This window comes from Myotis nattereri, assembly GCF_964212035.1.
Source record: "Myotis nattereri genome assembly, chromosome: 18".
NCBI classification, from domain to species: domain Eukaryota; kingdom Metazoa; phylum Chordata; class Mammalia; order Chiroptera; family Vespertilionidae; genus Myotis; species Myotis nattereri.
Window position 1 is genome coordinate 42,070,299 of NC_138093.1, and position 17,334 is coordinate 42,087,632.

The 17,334-nt window shown below is 57.8% G+C and overlaps 1 protein-coding gene across 1 annotated transcript in view; it reads right to left on the bottom strand.

The window, feature by feature from the left end:
• Nucleotides 1–1,514: 1,514 nt before the first annotated feature.
• DDR2 (discoidin domain receptor tyrosine kinase 2) overlaps nt 1,515–17,334 on the bottom strand; it is a 63,184-nt gene continuing 47,364 nt past the window's right edge. The window contains exons 9-17 of the mRNA XM_081112935.1: nt 13,780–13,842; nt 12,939–13,069; nt 10,087–10,297; nt 8,290–8,513; nt 7,105–7,232; nt 5,328–5,519; nt 4,860–5,094; nt 3,918–4,067; nt 1,515–2,178 (exon numbers count right to left, since the gene is read on the bottom strand). Of these exons, the coding sequence (XP_080969061.1) occupies nt 2,044–2,178; nt 3,918–4,067; nt 4,860–5,094; nt 5,328–5,519; nt 7,105–7,232; nt 8,290–8,513; nt 10,087–10,297; nt 12,939–13,069; nt 13,780–13,842 (1,469 nt within the window). The 3' untranslated portion in view covers nt 1,515–2,043. The remainder of the gene's footprint in view (nt 2,179–3,917; nt 4,068–4,859; nt 5,095–5,327; nt 5,520–7,104; nt 7,233–8,289; nt 8,514–10,086; nt 10,298–12,938; nt 13,070–13,779; nt 13,843–17,334) is intronic.

Sequence of the window (17,334 nt, forward strand, 5' to 3'; positions counted from 1 at the left end):
GTCTGAGAGCTGCTTCCGGACGAGATTAGCTGTGGGGTGTCGGACTGAGGAAGGCAGAGGCCTGTCCAGTGTGCGGGCCGCACCCACTGTGATGAGGGCTCGGGTGGACGGAAAGGAGTCCGCTCCGCCTGAGCTGAGCTGACTCCTCGGCCTCCTCCCCGGACTGGCCCCGGTGGTCTAGCCTCAGAGGCGACCACAGTCTCCTGGGTCTCTGCTCGGCCCTACAAATGGTGCCATGAGCCGATTCCTTATAAGAATCAGAAACGTGTGTGTGTCTCCTATCCGCTGTTTCTCTGGGGACTCTCAATAGGACGTGACGCTAACACGGACCTGTGAGCAGAGAGGGGCAAGTCCCAAGGGGGAAGCGAGCGTGTTCGGCCCTGCAGGTGTCTGACGGGCGTGGGAGCGCACACGTGGCAGTGTTACTAGTGCGGCTGGAGCAACTTCCCTGACAACCTCCTGCCGACCACAGTTCTCGGGGCAGGAGGTGAGCAGGTTCCCAGCGAGACTGGACACATGGGACTGGGAGCCCTCGCGGCCACCGCTGCAGCACTCTCAGCTCACAGACCAGGAGACACAGTGCAGGCGGCAGACTTGTCCAAGATGGCACAGCTGCTCAAAGCAGAAACGGGTCAAGCTCCCCAAGCCACTGTCCTGACTCCCCACCTGCGATCCTCCAGTTCATCGAGGGAGAGACTGGAGACCGAGTCCCAGGACACGACAGGAAGGGCGTTTGCTGGGGGAAGGAGAGGCCCTGCCAGTGCCTGGGGAGCGGGGGTGAGGCGTCTGCCATGGCCTGGAGCAAGGCTGGGGGCTGAGCAGGGACACAGGGCGTCAGAAGCAGGCCCAGGGGTCACGCTGCTCCTGAGCCTGAGCCGTGTCCTCTGCCGTCTTCTCTTGTGTCCCCTTAGTGGAAATTGGGGTTCCCTTCACTGCTGTCCCCTGACTCTGGGGTGTGGGGGGTAGGGAGCTCGGGAGCCATTCTGACGGGACTCGATTTGACCGGTTTCTGTTCCCACAGGTTGGGAAGCCAGGCTTCCCTCTTTCTCTCCATCACACGTGGCCTGTGCAGAGGATCACCAAGCACCGTCCACACATCACTGCTCTGGGGTCCACGCTACGTCTGCCTCCCTCGCTCCTCAGCCCACTCATCCTGCGCGCCCCTGGCAAAGGGGGCGGCGCTCCCCTCGCTGGTCCCAGGCGGCCCCTAGGAACCCTCGGAGCAGGCACTTCCCTATGGCACACGCCTGAGGAACCCCGCCCGCCATTTATTAAAACAGTTGGCAGCTTTAGAGAAGATGAACCAAAGGGTCGAGGTAAAGCTATCGAAACAGCAGTTTTTACGGATTCAGAAGCGGCCTCACTGAGACACACCTGGCCATGTGAGTAAGACGGGGCTGTCCGCGGGCTTGTTTGCAATGACAGCCCTTCCTACCTCCACACAATACAATTCCTTCCTACGCAGTCTGTTTCTAGGCACAGAGACCTCCACCCTGAGCCCTGCCCACGAATGAACAAAACACCCATTCCAGAGAGTGGCGCGTTTTCAAACAGGTGACAGCTACTTGGACCCAAGAGGGACGCACAGAGCGAGGGCCGAGCCCAGTCCGAGGCGCCACTGGCCGTGCGCTTTCCCCAACCTGATCTCTGGGTTCCTAAGACATTAGTATTCAAGGTTTTACTTCTGAAACTATTTTTAAAGGCAACATAAAAAAAATATTGTAGAACCTGCACATTTATAAACATAAGCATATTTAGCCTTTATAAATTATCTAAATTATCTAGCTTTGTTCTCCACACTGGTACATCAATGAAGGTTTCTTTACTGGATTTTACCTGCCCTAGCGTTTTTTTTCTTTTTTAGTTCTTTAATGTAAAAAAAAAGTATATATGGGTCAGGGGTGGACAGGGGGGTGGAGCGGTGGGAAACGAGGGGCGGGAGGAAAGGGACAGCCTGCCTCGCATGCACTCGGTCCGTGGCGTGGCGTGGGCGCGGGGCATGGCGTGGGCGCGGGCGTGCGGGCGGCCGGGCCCGGGAGGTGGTCACTCGTCGCCCTGCTGGAGCAGCAGCAGGTGTATCTCCTGGAACGAGGGCCGGTGCTTCGTGTCCCTCCGCCAGCAGCTCAGCATCAGCTTGTACACGGAGTCGGGGCAGATGGCGGGCTGTGGGAGGTAGGTCTTTAGAAACAAAAAAAGAGAACATTCAGAAAGAGGGGAGGGGGAGCTGCTGCATCGTCACTGACTCGCCCTCCTCCACCGTCTTGGAGGTGGTCACTGCGTCCCGAGGGGCCCACAGCCTGTCGGCCCCGCCCCCTTCGTCTCTGTCCCTGTCCCTGTCCCTTCGGCAGGACTTTCTGCTCTGGGGTCCCTACCACCAGCCCAAAGGCCAGGCGGCAGCAAAATGACATCTCAGACTGGAGGTCAAGTGGTTAGAACCCGGGGTCCACTTAGACCATGGGCCTCCAAGGAAAGTGCCCTCTGGAAATTCTCCACCGTTTAAGACAAATTGCAAACAAAGATGTTAAGCACATTTATTCTCAGTATTGAAATGATTGCTCTATAGGCTTCTACGCACTTTCAATTGCATGCAAAGGATGTAAGGTTCGCCTAAGCGACGGGCCCTGCGTATAAAATTCCTGCTAGAATTCATGTCGCTGAAGTTCTCCTGAATGAGATCCACTCTGTTCGGGAAGGAGCGATGGTAGCGGTGCCATCGGAAAGGCACAGAGACGGCACGCAGGCTGGGCGACCCCTGGCAGGGACAGTGGGAGAGACGGCCGCATGCGCGCCAACCCAGACTTTCACAGTTCACACACCGAAGTTCTACCCATACGACGGAAAGCAGTAAAATATGAATTGGAAATTCATATCATCTATAATAATAAAAGCGTAATATGCTAATTAGACCAGACGTCCTTCCAGACGACCTTCGGACGAAGCCGGGGCTGCGAGGGAGGCCCGGGTCCCGGCTGCCGGAGGGAAGGAAGGCCTACTCTTTCATGAATTTTGTGCATCGGGCCTCTAGTATTTACATAATAAAATGTAGTAATATAAAATAATAAAATAGAAATTTAATAAATTACATTTAGAAAGTTAATGTGTTAAATAATTTTTTCTTTTTAGTTTATTGATTTTTAGAGAGAGAGGAAGGGAGAGAGAGAGAGAGAAACGTCTACTGGCTGCCTCCTGCACGCCCCCTACTAGGGATTGAACCTGAAACCTGGGCATGTGCCCTGACCTGGAATCGAACTGGCGACCCTTCAGTGCACAAGACAACACCCAAGCAACTGAGCCACACTGGCCAGAGCAAATTTAATAAATTTTTATTGAAAATTTAAAGTTGTGCTTAGAGGCAAGGAGCTTACTCAGAACAGGGTGGTGATATGTGGCTTTGGCCTGGGCTTTCGTCAAATATTTGACTTCACTACTCAACCATTGGGCATCTGATCAGAATGTATTGGTTCACTACCAGTAGGAAATGGTGGACTTTTTACACTGAATATTTTAAAATGAGTAAAAAACTACCATTTGACCCAGTGATCCCACTTCTAGGAATATATCCTAAAAAAACAGAAACACCAATCAGAAAGGTCATATGCACCCCTATGTTCCTAGCAGCACAGTTTACAATAGCTAAGACCTGGAAACAGCCCAGATCTTAGCTATTGTAAGATCTGGAATGTCTGGGCTGGTGAGGAGCCTGACCTGCCCCCTCCTGCCCCCCAAGGATCCTGGGGGGACACAGAAGCAGAGTGTGTGCATGGTGCCTGGGCAAGAGCTGGTCTTTCACGTTATCTGGATGATTCGTGACAAAGGACTTCATCCGGTGGCCCGTCCTCCAGCCACCCTGTCCTGCTAAGCCAGGCCCCCTCTCTCCCCCGAGAGAGCACCGGCCCCGCCTCCCAGCCCAGCCTCACCTGCCTCCCTTGGTCCCGGAAGAACTCGCCGGTGTTCTCAATGACCTGCTCGTCGGACAGCTGGGAGTAGGGCTGCTCCTGGCAGAAGGTGAAGGCCTCCCACAGGGTCACCCCGAAGGCCCACACGTCACTGGCTGTGGTGAACTTGCCCTGTTTAGATGGGGGCAGGAGAGAAAATAAGAATCACCTGCCCACAGGAGGGGCTGGGGTCTCACAACCTGAGTGACCACCGCCCCCCTCCCCCTGCCCCCGGGGCTCTGAAATGGCCAGCGGAGGCGCTGAGAGGACCGGGCAGTCCCCGACACCTGTGCCTCACTCAGGGCTGCCTCCCCTGGACCCGGGCTCAGGGCCGATGGTCAGAAGAAATGACATTTGGAAAAAGAAGTCTCCCTTACCCACCCATGGTCCAGAAGACCAAGAGTTGAATAAAAATTATAAAACAAAGAATGATGAACTTAAAATAAAAAGTAAACGGTGATAATCATTAAAATAAAAATATAGAGATCAGTGTAAATAATGAATTAGAAATATGGTTATGGAATTAATTTGGAAGAGAACTATTTTGTGTGGATAACATTTCTTTAAATGATTTTTTAATTCCCTAAACTAATGAAGACCACTCAGTAGGTGGAAAGGAGAGAGGGGAAAAATACTAAATCCCTTACCACCATGGGTGCATTTTTAACCCTTTTCCCCAAGTTTTCTACAGTGAGCATGTCACATTTACCAGCAGAAATAGGCAAGTGCCAAAAAGTAACAATTAGCACTCAAAGCAGTTCATCCCATCTGAGCAGACACCAAGCCTGCGGCTGCCTCGGCGGCCTGGGAGTCCCTGGCCGCAGCGCCCACCCCGCCCCCCCACCCCGCGGCGCCCACCCCCCCCCCCGGGCCGCGGCGCCCACCCCCCCCACCCCCCCCACCCCCCCGGGCCGCAGCGCCCACCAGCAGGATGCTCTCCCAGGACATCCAGCGGATCGGCAGCACGGCACGGCCCTGGATGCGGTAGTAGTCCCCGCTGTACAGGTTCCGGCTCATCCCGAAGTCGGCGATCTTGATGGTGTAGTTCTTGCCCACCAGGCAGTTCCGTGTGGCCAGGTCTCGGTGGACAAAATTCAAGGAGGAAAGGTACTTCATGCCGGAGGCGATCTGAGTCGCCATGAACTTCAGGTTGGCATAACTGAGGAAAAACAAGAGAGAAAGTCGCCTGTGGACAGAAGGAGCCGTGACAAGTGCACAGTCTGCACGGTTCCAGCCAACGCCGGCCCCCACGTGGCTCTCTGCTCTTCCCTGCGTGGCTACTCCCCACACGCCAACCCCATCCAGACACAGCGAGCTGAGGGGTTCGCTGCTCCCCGTCTGCAGACCAGGTTAGTGCCAGGAAGGCAGACAGGGGAGGGACACAGCTGTTACCTGACAGTGGGCACCTGGCTGGGGCTGGAGCTGGGCGGCTCGTGGCGGGAGAGGAACTGGTTGAGGTCCCCGTTCTCCATGTACTCGGTGATCATGCACAGAGGGTCGTCGGCGATGCACACGGCTAAGAGGCGGATGATGTTGGCGTCCTTGAGCCGGGACATGATCTTTATCTCCTTTAGGAAATCATTCCTTTGGCGAGAGAGACACGAGGATAAGCCCAGAGAGGCCAGAGCCAGGCAGGAGGCGAAGGTGGCACAGCGCCCGTCCCCCCGCATGAGCCTGGTTCCCAGACGGCCTTGGGGAGGACAGAGGACGCCCGCCGGGCTGCCTCACCCTCACAGCCTGGAGCGAGCCCCGGCCACACTGCGGCCTGAGAGCGAGAACTGGGAGTCACGGCGGCAAGCCTGCTCCCAGCCACAGGCCTGCCCGCGGAGAGGTGCCCCGGCTGCATCAGATACGCCCGCCCAGAACTGCTCACGAAGTTAAACTCTTCACCGAAATCGCGTCTGACGAGCACAGCAGTTTACCCCTAGGAAGGGCCCTGGAGCCACTCTATGAATAAAGCAGAAACCCTGGGTCCACCTGGCAATTCTGCGTTTTCTCCTGCTGGCTTTCCTGGATGCAGGCACGCCCAGCGCCGGTCCCAACATCAACACGGTTTCGTACAGTTGATGTGGGCGGCAATATGCGGTTATTTCAAAACAAGTGCTCACCGGGCCACGACTAGTAACTGTTCGTGTATTTGGTGGCAGCCGCCCGAGTCACAAAGTGGCTATGCCCTTTCCCACAGCGATATTGGGGTCGGGGAGACCACCAGCCCACATTCCCCAAATGACTAGAGCAGATCGGTTAAGTCTCCTGGGAGTTTTCTAGGAAAATTCTATCAATGGACACCCCCCGAACCGCGTCAAGTACAACAACCCCAAACAGGGGTCCCCATGGCTCTACAGGGGCCAGAGCCCCGGCCGCCCCCCACTGCTCAGTGGGCGTGGACGCAGGGGGAGGGTGCCATCGCTGGATGAGACCCAAGGTGTCATCTGTCATTCGTGCTCGTGTCCCTCACACTGGAGTTCTCAGTGAAAGTCCCGGCCCCTCTCAGTTCTCTCCCTGGCTTTTCTTCTCCATCCCCCATCCTGCCGTTTGCAAGGCCTTTCCTGTACCCTTTCGCCCTGTTTGGAGTTCACGGTGTTTGAGGAGGGATAAGAAACTGTCTCTCACTCTGCGTCTCAGCGAGACTGCCATCTATGGAGGGGAGGGTCCCCGTTGGGGAAACGGCTAAAGGACTGTGGATCCTTCCGCTTTGAGGTCATGGTCCTTTTCCAAGTGGAGGTAGCTTCTCACTGTGGGGGTTGCTGGACATAGAAGAAAAGGAGCACAAAAGAGGGGAAAAGTGAGAAAGTAAACGGAGATGGAAAGAAGGACGGAGAAGGCTGAGCAGGAGCGTGGTGACGGCAGTAAGGACACTCGGGAGCTCTGTGGACAATGGCTGAGGAGCGCCCACTCGGACGGCCATCCGTGGGACGGTCAGGCCGTGCGGACGGTCAGGGAGTGAACAGGTAGCGAGTCCAGTGGGAAATGTGCCTTTCTGAGAGGGAGATGGAGAACAAAGGTGAGGATGCTGGCCTGGTAGAAGGTAACGCGTAACCATGGAAACGTGAGGTGGCTCACAGACCTACCCTCTCCAAAGAAAAGATTGCCCAGAAGTGTCCCGGGGTGTCCCTGACCTGACCTGAGGATGAAGCACATAAAGGAAACTCAAAAGGCAGCCACAGACCTGGCGTTCTTGTTGGCGTCTGCCCGGAGCATCTTCACGGCCACCAGGACCGGCTGGCTGGCGCTGGCATCCACGGCCAAGTCTTTGCCTTTGAACCTTTCCATCCCCTCCACTTCGCAGAGATGGACCTGGACGAAAGGCATGCGTCTCAGCGCCAGCGCTCCCGAGGCGGCTCAGCCTCCGCGGCGCCTCCCGGGGAGGGACGGCCGCTCACCACGCACGTCCAACAACCAGGCGCATAGATGCATGGACACATCTACTGCCCCAATACTTATAAAAACAACAGGACGTGTGCTGCTTCCTACAGGTCGTGTCCATGGCCCGGAACACGGTGTGTGTGAGTGAACGAATCCGCAGCACGGCATCCACCACGGAGGGCTCACCACCCGTGCGAGCCGCTACACGCTTGAACCTTTGTGGATCAGACCAACGCCAGGCAGTGTCCCCCCTAAGACGATCCCTTAGCACAGGGCTGGCATTGCAAGTGCGGGTCCCGTAACAGCACAACGAGCCTGCGTCTTTCACTCGGGGCAGCGTGAGGACGGAGAGCAGGAGCAGGGCCTCAGACTCCTGCAGCACCACCCCCCCCCCCAGGGGGAGCACGCCGCACCTGAAACCAGCCCCCCACCCGTTAACCAGGCGTCACCACGGGAGCGTGGGTGGCCACTGCTCGGACCTTCGGAGGCGCGGTGACGAGGAGGCTGACGGGAGAGGGAAGGGCCCGCCCGCTGCTCCTCCTCGGCTCGGCCTGCGAGTCGGGCCGGGGCTGCTGTGGGACGCGGGCGGGCGGGCGGGCGGGCTTGTGCGGGCCCTTGTACACTAAGTCCCATGAAGGGAGAACAGGGGGCCCTCGAGAACAGTGTCAGGACAGTTTACGAGACAATCACCTCCTGCGGGCCCCCGCCCGCTGTCACCCCTACCAATGTGAACATATCGACTGTTCTCAGGGCCTGGAGAGCCTGGTGACCTGCCCGCTGTAACTCCCACACAGAAGCCAGCGGGCCCAGGAAGCCACGGAGCTGGGCAGAGGTGCGGTGACCCGACACCGGCTTCCTGGGGAGCCGCGGGGAGGCATGGTGGGCGTCCGCAGGCGGGTCCCCGTGGAGGGACTCCGCTCTCGGGCCATGTTTGCTCACCGCGGCCTGTGGGCCGCCGGGACTGGATGCCCCTCTCAGAGCCACTCACCTCCCCGAACTGGCCTTCCCCCAGCTTCTCCTTGAAGGCGAGCAGCTTCCGTGGGAACTCCTCCACGGCCACGTCCTTCCCCGAGAGCAGGTCCATGGTGAGGGCGGGCACGGAGTAGGTGTTGCCCCCGGTCACGCCCTGCAGGTTCACGATGTCCGCCTCTGCGTAGTGGGGCGCGCCCTCGGGGCCACTGGGCGGGCCTGGCTTGGCAAGGCCACTGCAGCCTGGAAGACACGGCGGAGGGCTCGCTCCAGGCTCTGAGGCTCCCGGGGTGGCCCCGTGAGAGACGGGGGATGGGGCAGGTCCCTAGCCCCGTCTCCACGCTGGGCTCCAAGAGGCTTCCTCGTGGCTTTGGAGCGGCCACCATCGCGCCTTTCCTTTCTCAGACCACAGGACCGCGAGCATGTCCTTGGGTGACCTTGGGGACGCTATCCCCGCGGCCATGGCCTGTGAGGCGGAGGTTACAGCGGGAGCTCTAACAGCATCTTCCTTCATTGTGAGGCACCACTCCAGGCTTAATGACCTAGTTTAGGTCGTGAAACGCTTTCTGGTTAAAATTACAGGATCTAGTTTAAGACACTCCCTAACTTGAAAGAAAACATTGAAATACGAGGGGTGTTAGGTTCAGAAACCAGCTACGTTGCCCAGCCTGGGAACTCGCTTCGCTCCCGCCCTCTTCCTGCCGCCTGTCCGCACTCCAGGCCATGCCCCTCGCGCAGCACCTCCTGAGGCTCAGGCCGCAGCTTCCTCTCTTCCCTCCCCTGAGCACCGTCCCGCCCCCGCGGGCCCAGCAGCCCCTCCGATGTCGCTCCATCCCTCCCCTGAGCACCGTCCCGCCCCCGCGGGCCCAGCAGCCCCTCCGATGTCGCTCCATCCCTCCCCTGAGCACCTTCCCGCCCCCGCCGGGCCCAGCAGCCCCTCCGATGTCGCTCCATCCCTCCCCTGAGCACCTTCCCGCCCCCGCCGGGCCCAGCAGCCCCTCTGATGTCGCTCCATCCCTCCCCTGAGCACCTTCCCGCCCCCGCGGGCCCAGCAGCCCCTCCAATGTCGCTCCATCCCTCCCCTGAGCACCTTCCCGCCCCCGCGGGCCCAGCAGCCCCTCTGATGTCGCTCCATCCCTCCCCTGAGCACCGTCCCTCCCCCGCCGGGCCCAGCAGCCCCTCCAATGTCGCTCCATCCCTCCCCTGAGCACCTTCCCTCCCCCGCCGGGCCCAGCAGCCCCTCCAATGTCGCTCCATCCCTCCCCTGAGCACCGTCCCGCCCCCGCGGGCCCAGCAGCCCCTCTGATGTCGCTCCATCCCTCCCCTGAGCACCTTCCCGCCCCCGCGGGCCCAGCAGCCCCTCCGATGTCGCTCCAGAGCCACTTCCGAAAACGCTGGATGCGATCCGCGGGCACTGCTTTTCCAAGAGGAGCTCTTACTGAGAAGAGCCGGGAAATACGCTCGTCAGGAAATCTGTGTGAGCGATAGAGCTCACCAAGGGAAGCAGGTCTGGGTGGGGAGGCCGAGGCCCCGGGCCCCGCAGCCTCCATTGCTCCTCCTCCAGGGGCCCCGGTCCTGGGCGCACCCCCAGACGCTGGTGTGGGGAAGGCCCCTCCCGGCACTCTCCCTCGGCCACCTGAGGGGGCTCCCGGCCCAACGCCTCAGTGAGCCCTTCTGTTCACTGGCTTCCACCTCTGAGGTGGGGCCCTGGCGCTCGGTGGGAGGTGTGGGCCCCTCCCGCTGACCAGCCCGTGGCACGCCCACCCTCCCCCTCGGCCAGGCCGCCCCCAGCTCCCTGCTGCTCTTTCAGCCTCACCCGGCGCCTCCTCCCCGGGAGCGAACTCTGGGAGCTTGCGGATCAGCCTAGAGGGCTCCTGGTAGTCGGGCCGCAGCGGGAAGATGCGGTCGTAGGTGGAGCTGGAGCCCTGCTCACTGGGCGGTGAGGAGTGGTTGTTGTGGAACATGCTGGACTCGCTGGGCAGGGACAGGCTGACGGTCATCTCGTCGTCCAGCATCCGCCGGGAGGCCTGGCAGGGAGGGAAGGAGGGAGGGCTCGCTGCACGGGGGCCTTCCGGCTCCTCTCACCCGCCCTCCGCGGGCTCTGCGAGCTCTGGGACTCTGGGACTCTGGGACTCACTTCGCGTCCCCTGAGGCCCTGGCACGTTCTTCACCTGACCCGCGGAGAGCCTGTCCGTTCCAACCAGAGCTCTCAGGCCCGGTGTTCGATGTCCTCGGCAGCAGTGGACTTGGCTGGCCACCCCATGCCAACCACAGCACAGTGCGTCCGCGGCTCACCCAGTCCCTCTCACCCACAGTCTTACCAACCAGCAGTGCCCAGCGAACCACACCTGCTTCAGGATCACAGCAGCTAACTGTGTGTCGTCCTGTCTGGTGTGCCCTGCTGCTCCTTCAGAAAATGCCAGAATCTGAACCTGGTCCCTCACCTCACGCTGTGGGTGTCGATGAGAAACCTAGACGCCTGCTTCGCCCCTTTACTGCCTGAAGGTCCCTGTGGCAGTAAAACCCCCAAACCTAAGCTTCCTCTCTTCTGGCAGCACGGGAAGCCTGAGTACACTGGGGGGCTCAATGCCTACGGCTGAGCCTCCCCGAGGAAGATCCGCGCACGCCCGGCCAGGAGCCCACAGGAACTACCGCCCGAAGCTAATGCTGAGTGGCGCCGGGCAGGGGCCCCCGCGGCGTTCGCCCGCAGCGCTCGGGGCCTCGGGGCCTCTGCGGGTCCCTTGCTCAGGGCCCGGGGGAGAAAGAACTTTCAAGGACCAAGAGAGACGGCTCCTCTCCTCTGTACCTGGAGTCCAGTCAGCACCCTCTCCGGCCCAGGCGGGGTTTCGGAAGCTAGGCCCAGGGAAGGGGCGAAGCTCGGCTCACAGAGAGAGAGACAGCTCTGGAGTGGGGGGCAAGGACCCGCCCCTCGGCCCCACCGCCTGTGCGATCAGGACACAGCAGCTCCGACCGCCCAGCAAGCCTCAGCCCAGGGCACCAGGCCAGCGCCCCCACCCCCGCCTCCACCGCTCCGCCCCTGGGCTGCCCTCTCCCTGGACGCAGACGCGTGTCCGTCACAGGCGTCACGCGTGCTGCAGCCGCCTCCTGTCGGTCTCCAGGCGCTATTTGTGGTGAGAGCCTTAACTCAGGGAAAGTGCTTCCAGGCTGACGGTGAGGCCTACGTCACGGGGAAGCACAGGCCTCTCTCCCGTGAGATGCTGCGGCCGAAACCCCAACGTGAGCCCCTCGTCTCAGAAACTGACTGTGGAGCAGCTCAGTCTGGAGCCCGTGATGCCGGCCGTTCTCCGGCCTCTCCCACCCGCCCCTCCCGTGGGCACTGGTCTCCTGGAGACCTCGCAGGCTCTGCCTGGCCCGCCTGGCCCTCACAGGCAGTGCCAGCCCCCACAGCCCATGCCCACGCCCACGGGAGATCGTCGTGTCCAGAAAACTGGTCTCTGGCCCGAGGAACCAAGCGAGTCATGGCTGGCCCACCTGTGGTGACCTGAGCGTGTTTCGGAAGAAAATGACAACTTATTTCAAGACCGACAACTGCAGGAACAGAGAGACAGGTGTGAGCCGTGTGACGTGAGCACATCACGTGTGCCCATGAGAGAGGCCGTCAGGTACAACTCTGCCCAACTCACCATCACTCAGTGAGGGTCAAGTGGAAGTCCTGGTGGACGGTAAAGCGTTAGATGTAATGACAATTATTCAGATAAGTTGGCCTGGACAAGAAACTGAGGAAGGGGCCCACAGGGATGGACAATTGTAGCGTTAAGCATGCAGAGAAGTGGGAATAGAACTGTGAGAGCTTGGCTTGGATATTAGTGAGGCTGGATGCTTTACACACACACACACACACACACACACACACACACACACACCAAAAAATAAACAGCAAACAGCAAAGAAGAGGAGCAGTATTGTCAGAGATTTTGGGTAGGTATCAGTTGTCCATCAGAAGCACTTGTTAATTTTTTTAAATTGTGTTTTAAGAGAGAGAGGACGAGAGACGGAGAGAGAAGTAGAAACATCCACGGAAGAGCAACATGGATCAGCTGCCTCCTGCACACCCCCCACTGGGCATGGAGCCCACAACCTGGGCATGCGCCCTGACCGGGAATCTAACTGCGACCTCCTGGTGCCTGGGTCAATGCTCAACCACTGAGTCACACCAGCTAGGCTCCTGCTAATTTTTTTAAATATATATATATATATATATTGATTTCAGGGACTAAGGGAGAGGGAAAGAGAGATAGAAACATCAATGATGAGAGAGAATCATTCAGCAGCTGCCCACACTGGGGATGGAGCCTGCAACCCAGGCATGCACCCTGACCGGGAATCAAACCGTGACCTCCTCGATGTTCAACCACTGAGCCACGCCGGCCGGGCATCCTGTGCATTTTTTTTAAACGCACATGCCTGCACCTCCCTCTCCACCCAGGGCATCAGCATCTCTGAGGCGGAGCCTGAGCTGAGATCTCACGACTGGGAGGAGCTCCCTGGGCAGGTCCCAAAGTCTCCGCTCTGAGAATGAGAACGTGGACCTGCCCGTTCTTTCCTCCACCCTGCGCTTCCCGGGGCCCCGGCGAGCGCCTCGCTGGGTGCAAACCCTCACAGTTCGCCCTTGGGTCCCGGGGCAGCGGCGGCCTGGCGCCTCCTCACCTTCTCCAGCATCTTCTGCCAGAACTGCCTCCAGAGGATGGTGACAATGACGGCCAGGAGGATGAAGATGATGGCCACCAGGCAGCCAATCAGGATCCGGGTGTTGCTGTCGTCGACTTTCAGCATTGGGTCTGCAACCAGGAAGAGAGACGGGGAACGCCGTCATCTTGTGGGACAAGGAAGAGAGGGCGCCTGGACCAGCGACAGGCCTCTCAGGGCAATTCCTCTGGTGCCACCTGGACACCTGCTCCCTCTCGGCCTTGCTACTCTGTCCTCTCGCCTCCTCCTCCCGTGTCAGACGGGATCACGGACAGCTTTGCAACTTTCCCCAAATGCCGTCCCTTTATCACCACGGCCGGGGCCTACGGGCCCCTCGTCACACCTCATGAGAACCAGGTGAGGGTCCGGTCTGCGCGCACTGAGATGTGACAACTCGCCCAGGCTCGTCTTTGAGACGCAGGGTCACGCACTTCCCAGGTGCTGGCTCCCGCGGCCAGTGAGTGTCTGAAGCTATAGACACAGGTCTGCACATTTATCTCCGATTAGAGAGGCTGGCGCTGCTCTCAGCGCCCCACCCATCCATGGACACGCGGGAGGCCGCGGGTAGAAAGGTCTCCCCCTGCTTCTGCTCCCCATTTCCCCAGCTCTCACGAAGCCACTGGAAGCAGGCCACCTCCACCTCAGGCGAGCACAGGCCGGGCAGGGAGGAGCGGAGGTTGGGCCCACCTGTGGGGGGCGCTGTCTCGGGGCAGAGCCAGCTGCGCCAGCTCCCACACAGACAGCAGGTGCAGTCTCCGCCCCCAGGAGCTCCCTTCACCTGGTTTGCGGGAGGCGGACTCACCGTAGGTGGTGGGCACCCCCGGCGAGGCGGGCAGGGCCCCAGAGGTATTGTACATGGCAGCATCTGTTAAAGACAGGCGGAGTCAGAGCTGTGGGCGAGGAGCGGGCAGCAGTCTGCAGAGGGCGGGCCCAGCCGGCCCTGCGTGAAATCAACTTCTCGGCCGGCCACTCACCTTTCGTAACCATGAAATCATGTCATACATTAAATAAAAACATCACCATTCATCTATTGAGTAAGCGCAACTTTTGTAAAACTTTTGTTTAAGTTATTATATACTCGTGCCATGGTATTAAAAAGAAAGAAACAGTGATGTGGCCCTGGCCCATTTAGCTCAGTGGTTAGAGTGTTGGCCCACGGACTGAAAGGTCATGGTTCAATTCCGGTCAAGGGCATGTACCTGGTTGCAGGCTCCATTCCCAGCCCCAGTTGGGGCACATGTGGGAGGCAACCAATCGTTGTGTCTCTCTCACATTGATGTTTCTCTCTCTGTATTGCTCCCTTCCCACTCTCTCTAAAAATTAATGGGGGCAAAATCCTTGGGTGAGGATTAGGAAGGAAGGAAGGAAGGAAGGAAGGAAAGAAGGAAGGAAGGAAGGGAGGAAGGGAGGGAAGAGGGAGGGAGGGAGGGATGGAAGGAGGGAGGGAGGGGGATGTCGAGAGCCGTGACTACATATTATCACAAAGCTCACATAGGAAGTAAGGCCGCAAGTCAGACAGCGCACAGGAAGGCGGGGACGTGGGCCTGTGCAGGCTCCTGCCAAGGCCTCTTTCCCTGCAGGAAATCCAACTGTGTGACAGAGGGCTCTCACCCTGCCGCGTGGCCTGGCCCTGGACTTGTGACCAAGCTCGTCCTGCGGACGCGACGGCACCGAGTGCTCTCTCAGCGTCAGGACTGGACCCCAGTATGGGCCAGACTGATGTGGGCAGCGGAAGTCCTCCTCTGGGTGTCCGGCCGAGGAGGTCAAGAGCTAGACCTGCACCTCTGTCCCACGGACTTCTCGCCAAACCCTCGCGGCTCCTTCGCAGCATGCTTTCCGCGTGCGGGCGGCGGCTGGCCCCCAGGACGGCTTGGAACTGGGCCCAGTGAACACGAGTATTATCGTGACGTGGAACCCAAGCTCAGGAGGCCCCAGGAGTCAAACCCCGTCGGGCTGCCATTAGCTGTGCCCGGTACCAGCCGCTGTGCACACGCCACGCGAGGACAAAAATCCGCGGTCCCCGTCACACAGGTAAGTGTGTCCCCCAGGCCCCGCACGAGGCTCAGTCCGCGGGCAGCGTCCAGGCAACTCCACTGCCCGCGGCCCTTCTCTCCTCTGGCCGCGGAGGGTTGGTCCCAATCTGACCGCGTCCTCCGTGCCGTTAGCTTCCCCAGGCCTGGCACAGTCCTGGGACCTGCCGTGACCTCCAGACTTCATTCCCACCAACAGCAGCCACGATTGCCGAGGAGATGGTTGGTCCCGCTCCGAGGCAGTAAATGCTCAAATGGGCTCCGGGCATCCTGTTCCTCCTAAAGCAGGAGAGTTCCAGAGGCCGTGGGGCCGGGGCCGAGGGACACGGAGCTGCTCAAGGGTGTGCGCCCCCCACAGGGCAGCCTGAGCTTCAGAAAGCATTTGACTCAACACATTGAATTTCTAAAAAGCAGTGAAATGCGTGCGCAATGACACCAACACAAAACCAGGACGGAGAGCCAACAGCTCCTCAGACGTCCTTCAAGGTTGTGAGGGCACCGACTCCCTCCGACAGCTGCCGAGGAGGGAAACCAGGCGCGCGCCCTTCCTCCTGGGCACGAACGGTGCAGGAGGGTCCCGTCAGAAGATGGGCGCTGACAAATGCAGAGGATCCAAGACTGAGGGCCACCCTTCAGCGTCCCCCAGGAGCTGACTGACCCAAGCAGCGGGCATTACGGACGTGCGGGGTCGTGGGGGCACCTAAGCACATAGGTCCCTCTCCCTGCCCGAGAGCGCCCCTAACCCCCCGCCCAGGCGGGCCCCCCCCCCCCCAGCACCAAGGGCCACCATGCTTGTGGGCCCATGAAATGGTTAAATCTATTGACTTCCTGACCCATGAGAAGTGTTTTACACAATCCCAGGGTTACTCACAAATGGCCTTTAGTAAAGAAACAAGCAAAAGACTCTAAAAATTTATGTAAATCTACTGCTTGTCCCTTTAAAAATTATTTCTTCAGGGGGAGGGGTGAAAGCTCTGGCAGGTTAATCAGGCAAAAATTTCCCTAACAAAATAATCAGCCCTGGCTGGTTTTGCTCAGTGGATAGAGCGTCAGCCTGCGGACTGAAGGGTCCCGGGTTCGATTCTGGTCAAGGGCACATGCCCGGGTTGTGGGCTCGATCCCCAGTGGGGAGCGTGCAGGAGGCAGCCAATCAATGATTCTCTCCCATCATTGATGTTTCTATCTCTCTCTCCCTCTCCCTTCCTCTCTGAAATCAATAAAAATATTTTTTAAAAAATAAAAATATTATAAAAACAATCCCATTTACCATCGCACCAAAAAAATTAAGCTACCTAGGAATAAATTTAACTAAAAAGGTAAAAGACCTCTATTCAGAAAACTACAGGACATTGAAAAAAGAGATAGAGGAAGACATAAACAGATGGAAGAACATACCGTGTTCATGGATTGGTAGAATCAACATCATTAAAATGTCCATACTACCCAAAGCAATCTATAAATTCAACGCACTTCCCATTAAAATACCAATGGCATACTTCACAGATCTAGAACAAACTCTCCAAAAATTCATCTGGAGTAAAAAAAGACCCCGAATAGCTGCAGCAATCCTGAGAAAGAACAAAGTAGGTGGGATCTCAGTACCAGATATCAAGCTGTATTACAAAGCCACTGTTCTCAAAACTGCCTGGTACTGGCACAAGAACAGGCATATAGATCAATGGAATAGAATAGAGAGCCCAGAAATCGGCCTGAACCAATATGCTCAATTAATATTTGACAAAGGAGGCAAGAACATACAATGGAGCCAAGATAGTCTCTTTAATAAATGGTGTTGGGGAAATTGGACAGATATATGCAAGAAAATGAAACTAGACCACCAACTTACACCATACACAAAAATAAACTCAAAATGGATAAAGGACTTAAATGTACAACAGGAAACCATAAAAATTCTAGAAGAATCCAAAGGCAACAAAATCTCGGACATACGCTGAAGCAATTTCTTCACTGATACAGCTCCTAGGGCACTTGAAACTAAAGAGAAAATGAACAAAGGGACTACATCAAAATAAAAAGCTTCTGCACAGCAAAAGAAACCATCAACAAAACAACGAGAAAACCCACTGCATGGGAGAACGTATTTGCCAATGTCATATCTGATAAGGGCTTAATCTCCAAAATTTATAGGGAACTCATACAACTTAACAAAAGGAAGATAAACAATCCAATCAAAAAATGGGCAAAGGACCTAAATAGACACCTTTCAAAAGAGGACATTCAGAAGGCCAAGAGACATATGAAAACATGCTCAAAGTCACTAATCATCCGCGAGATGCAAATCAAAACAACAATGAGGTACCATCTCA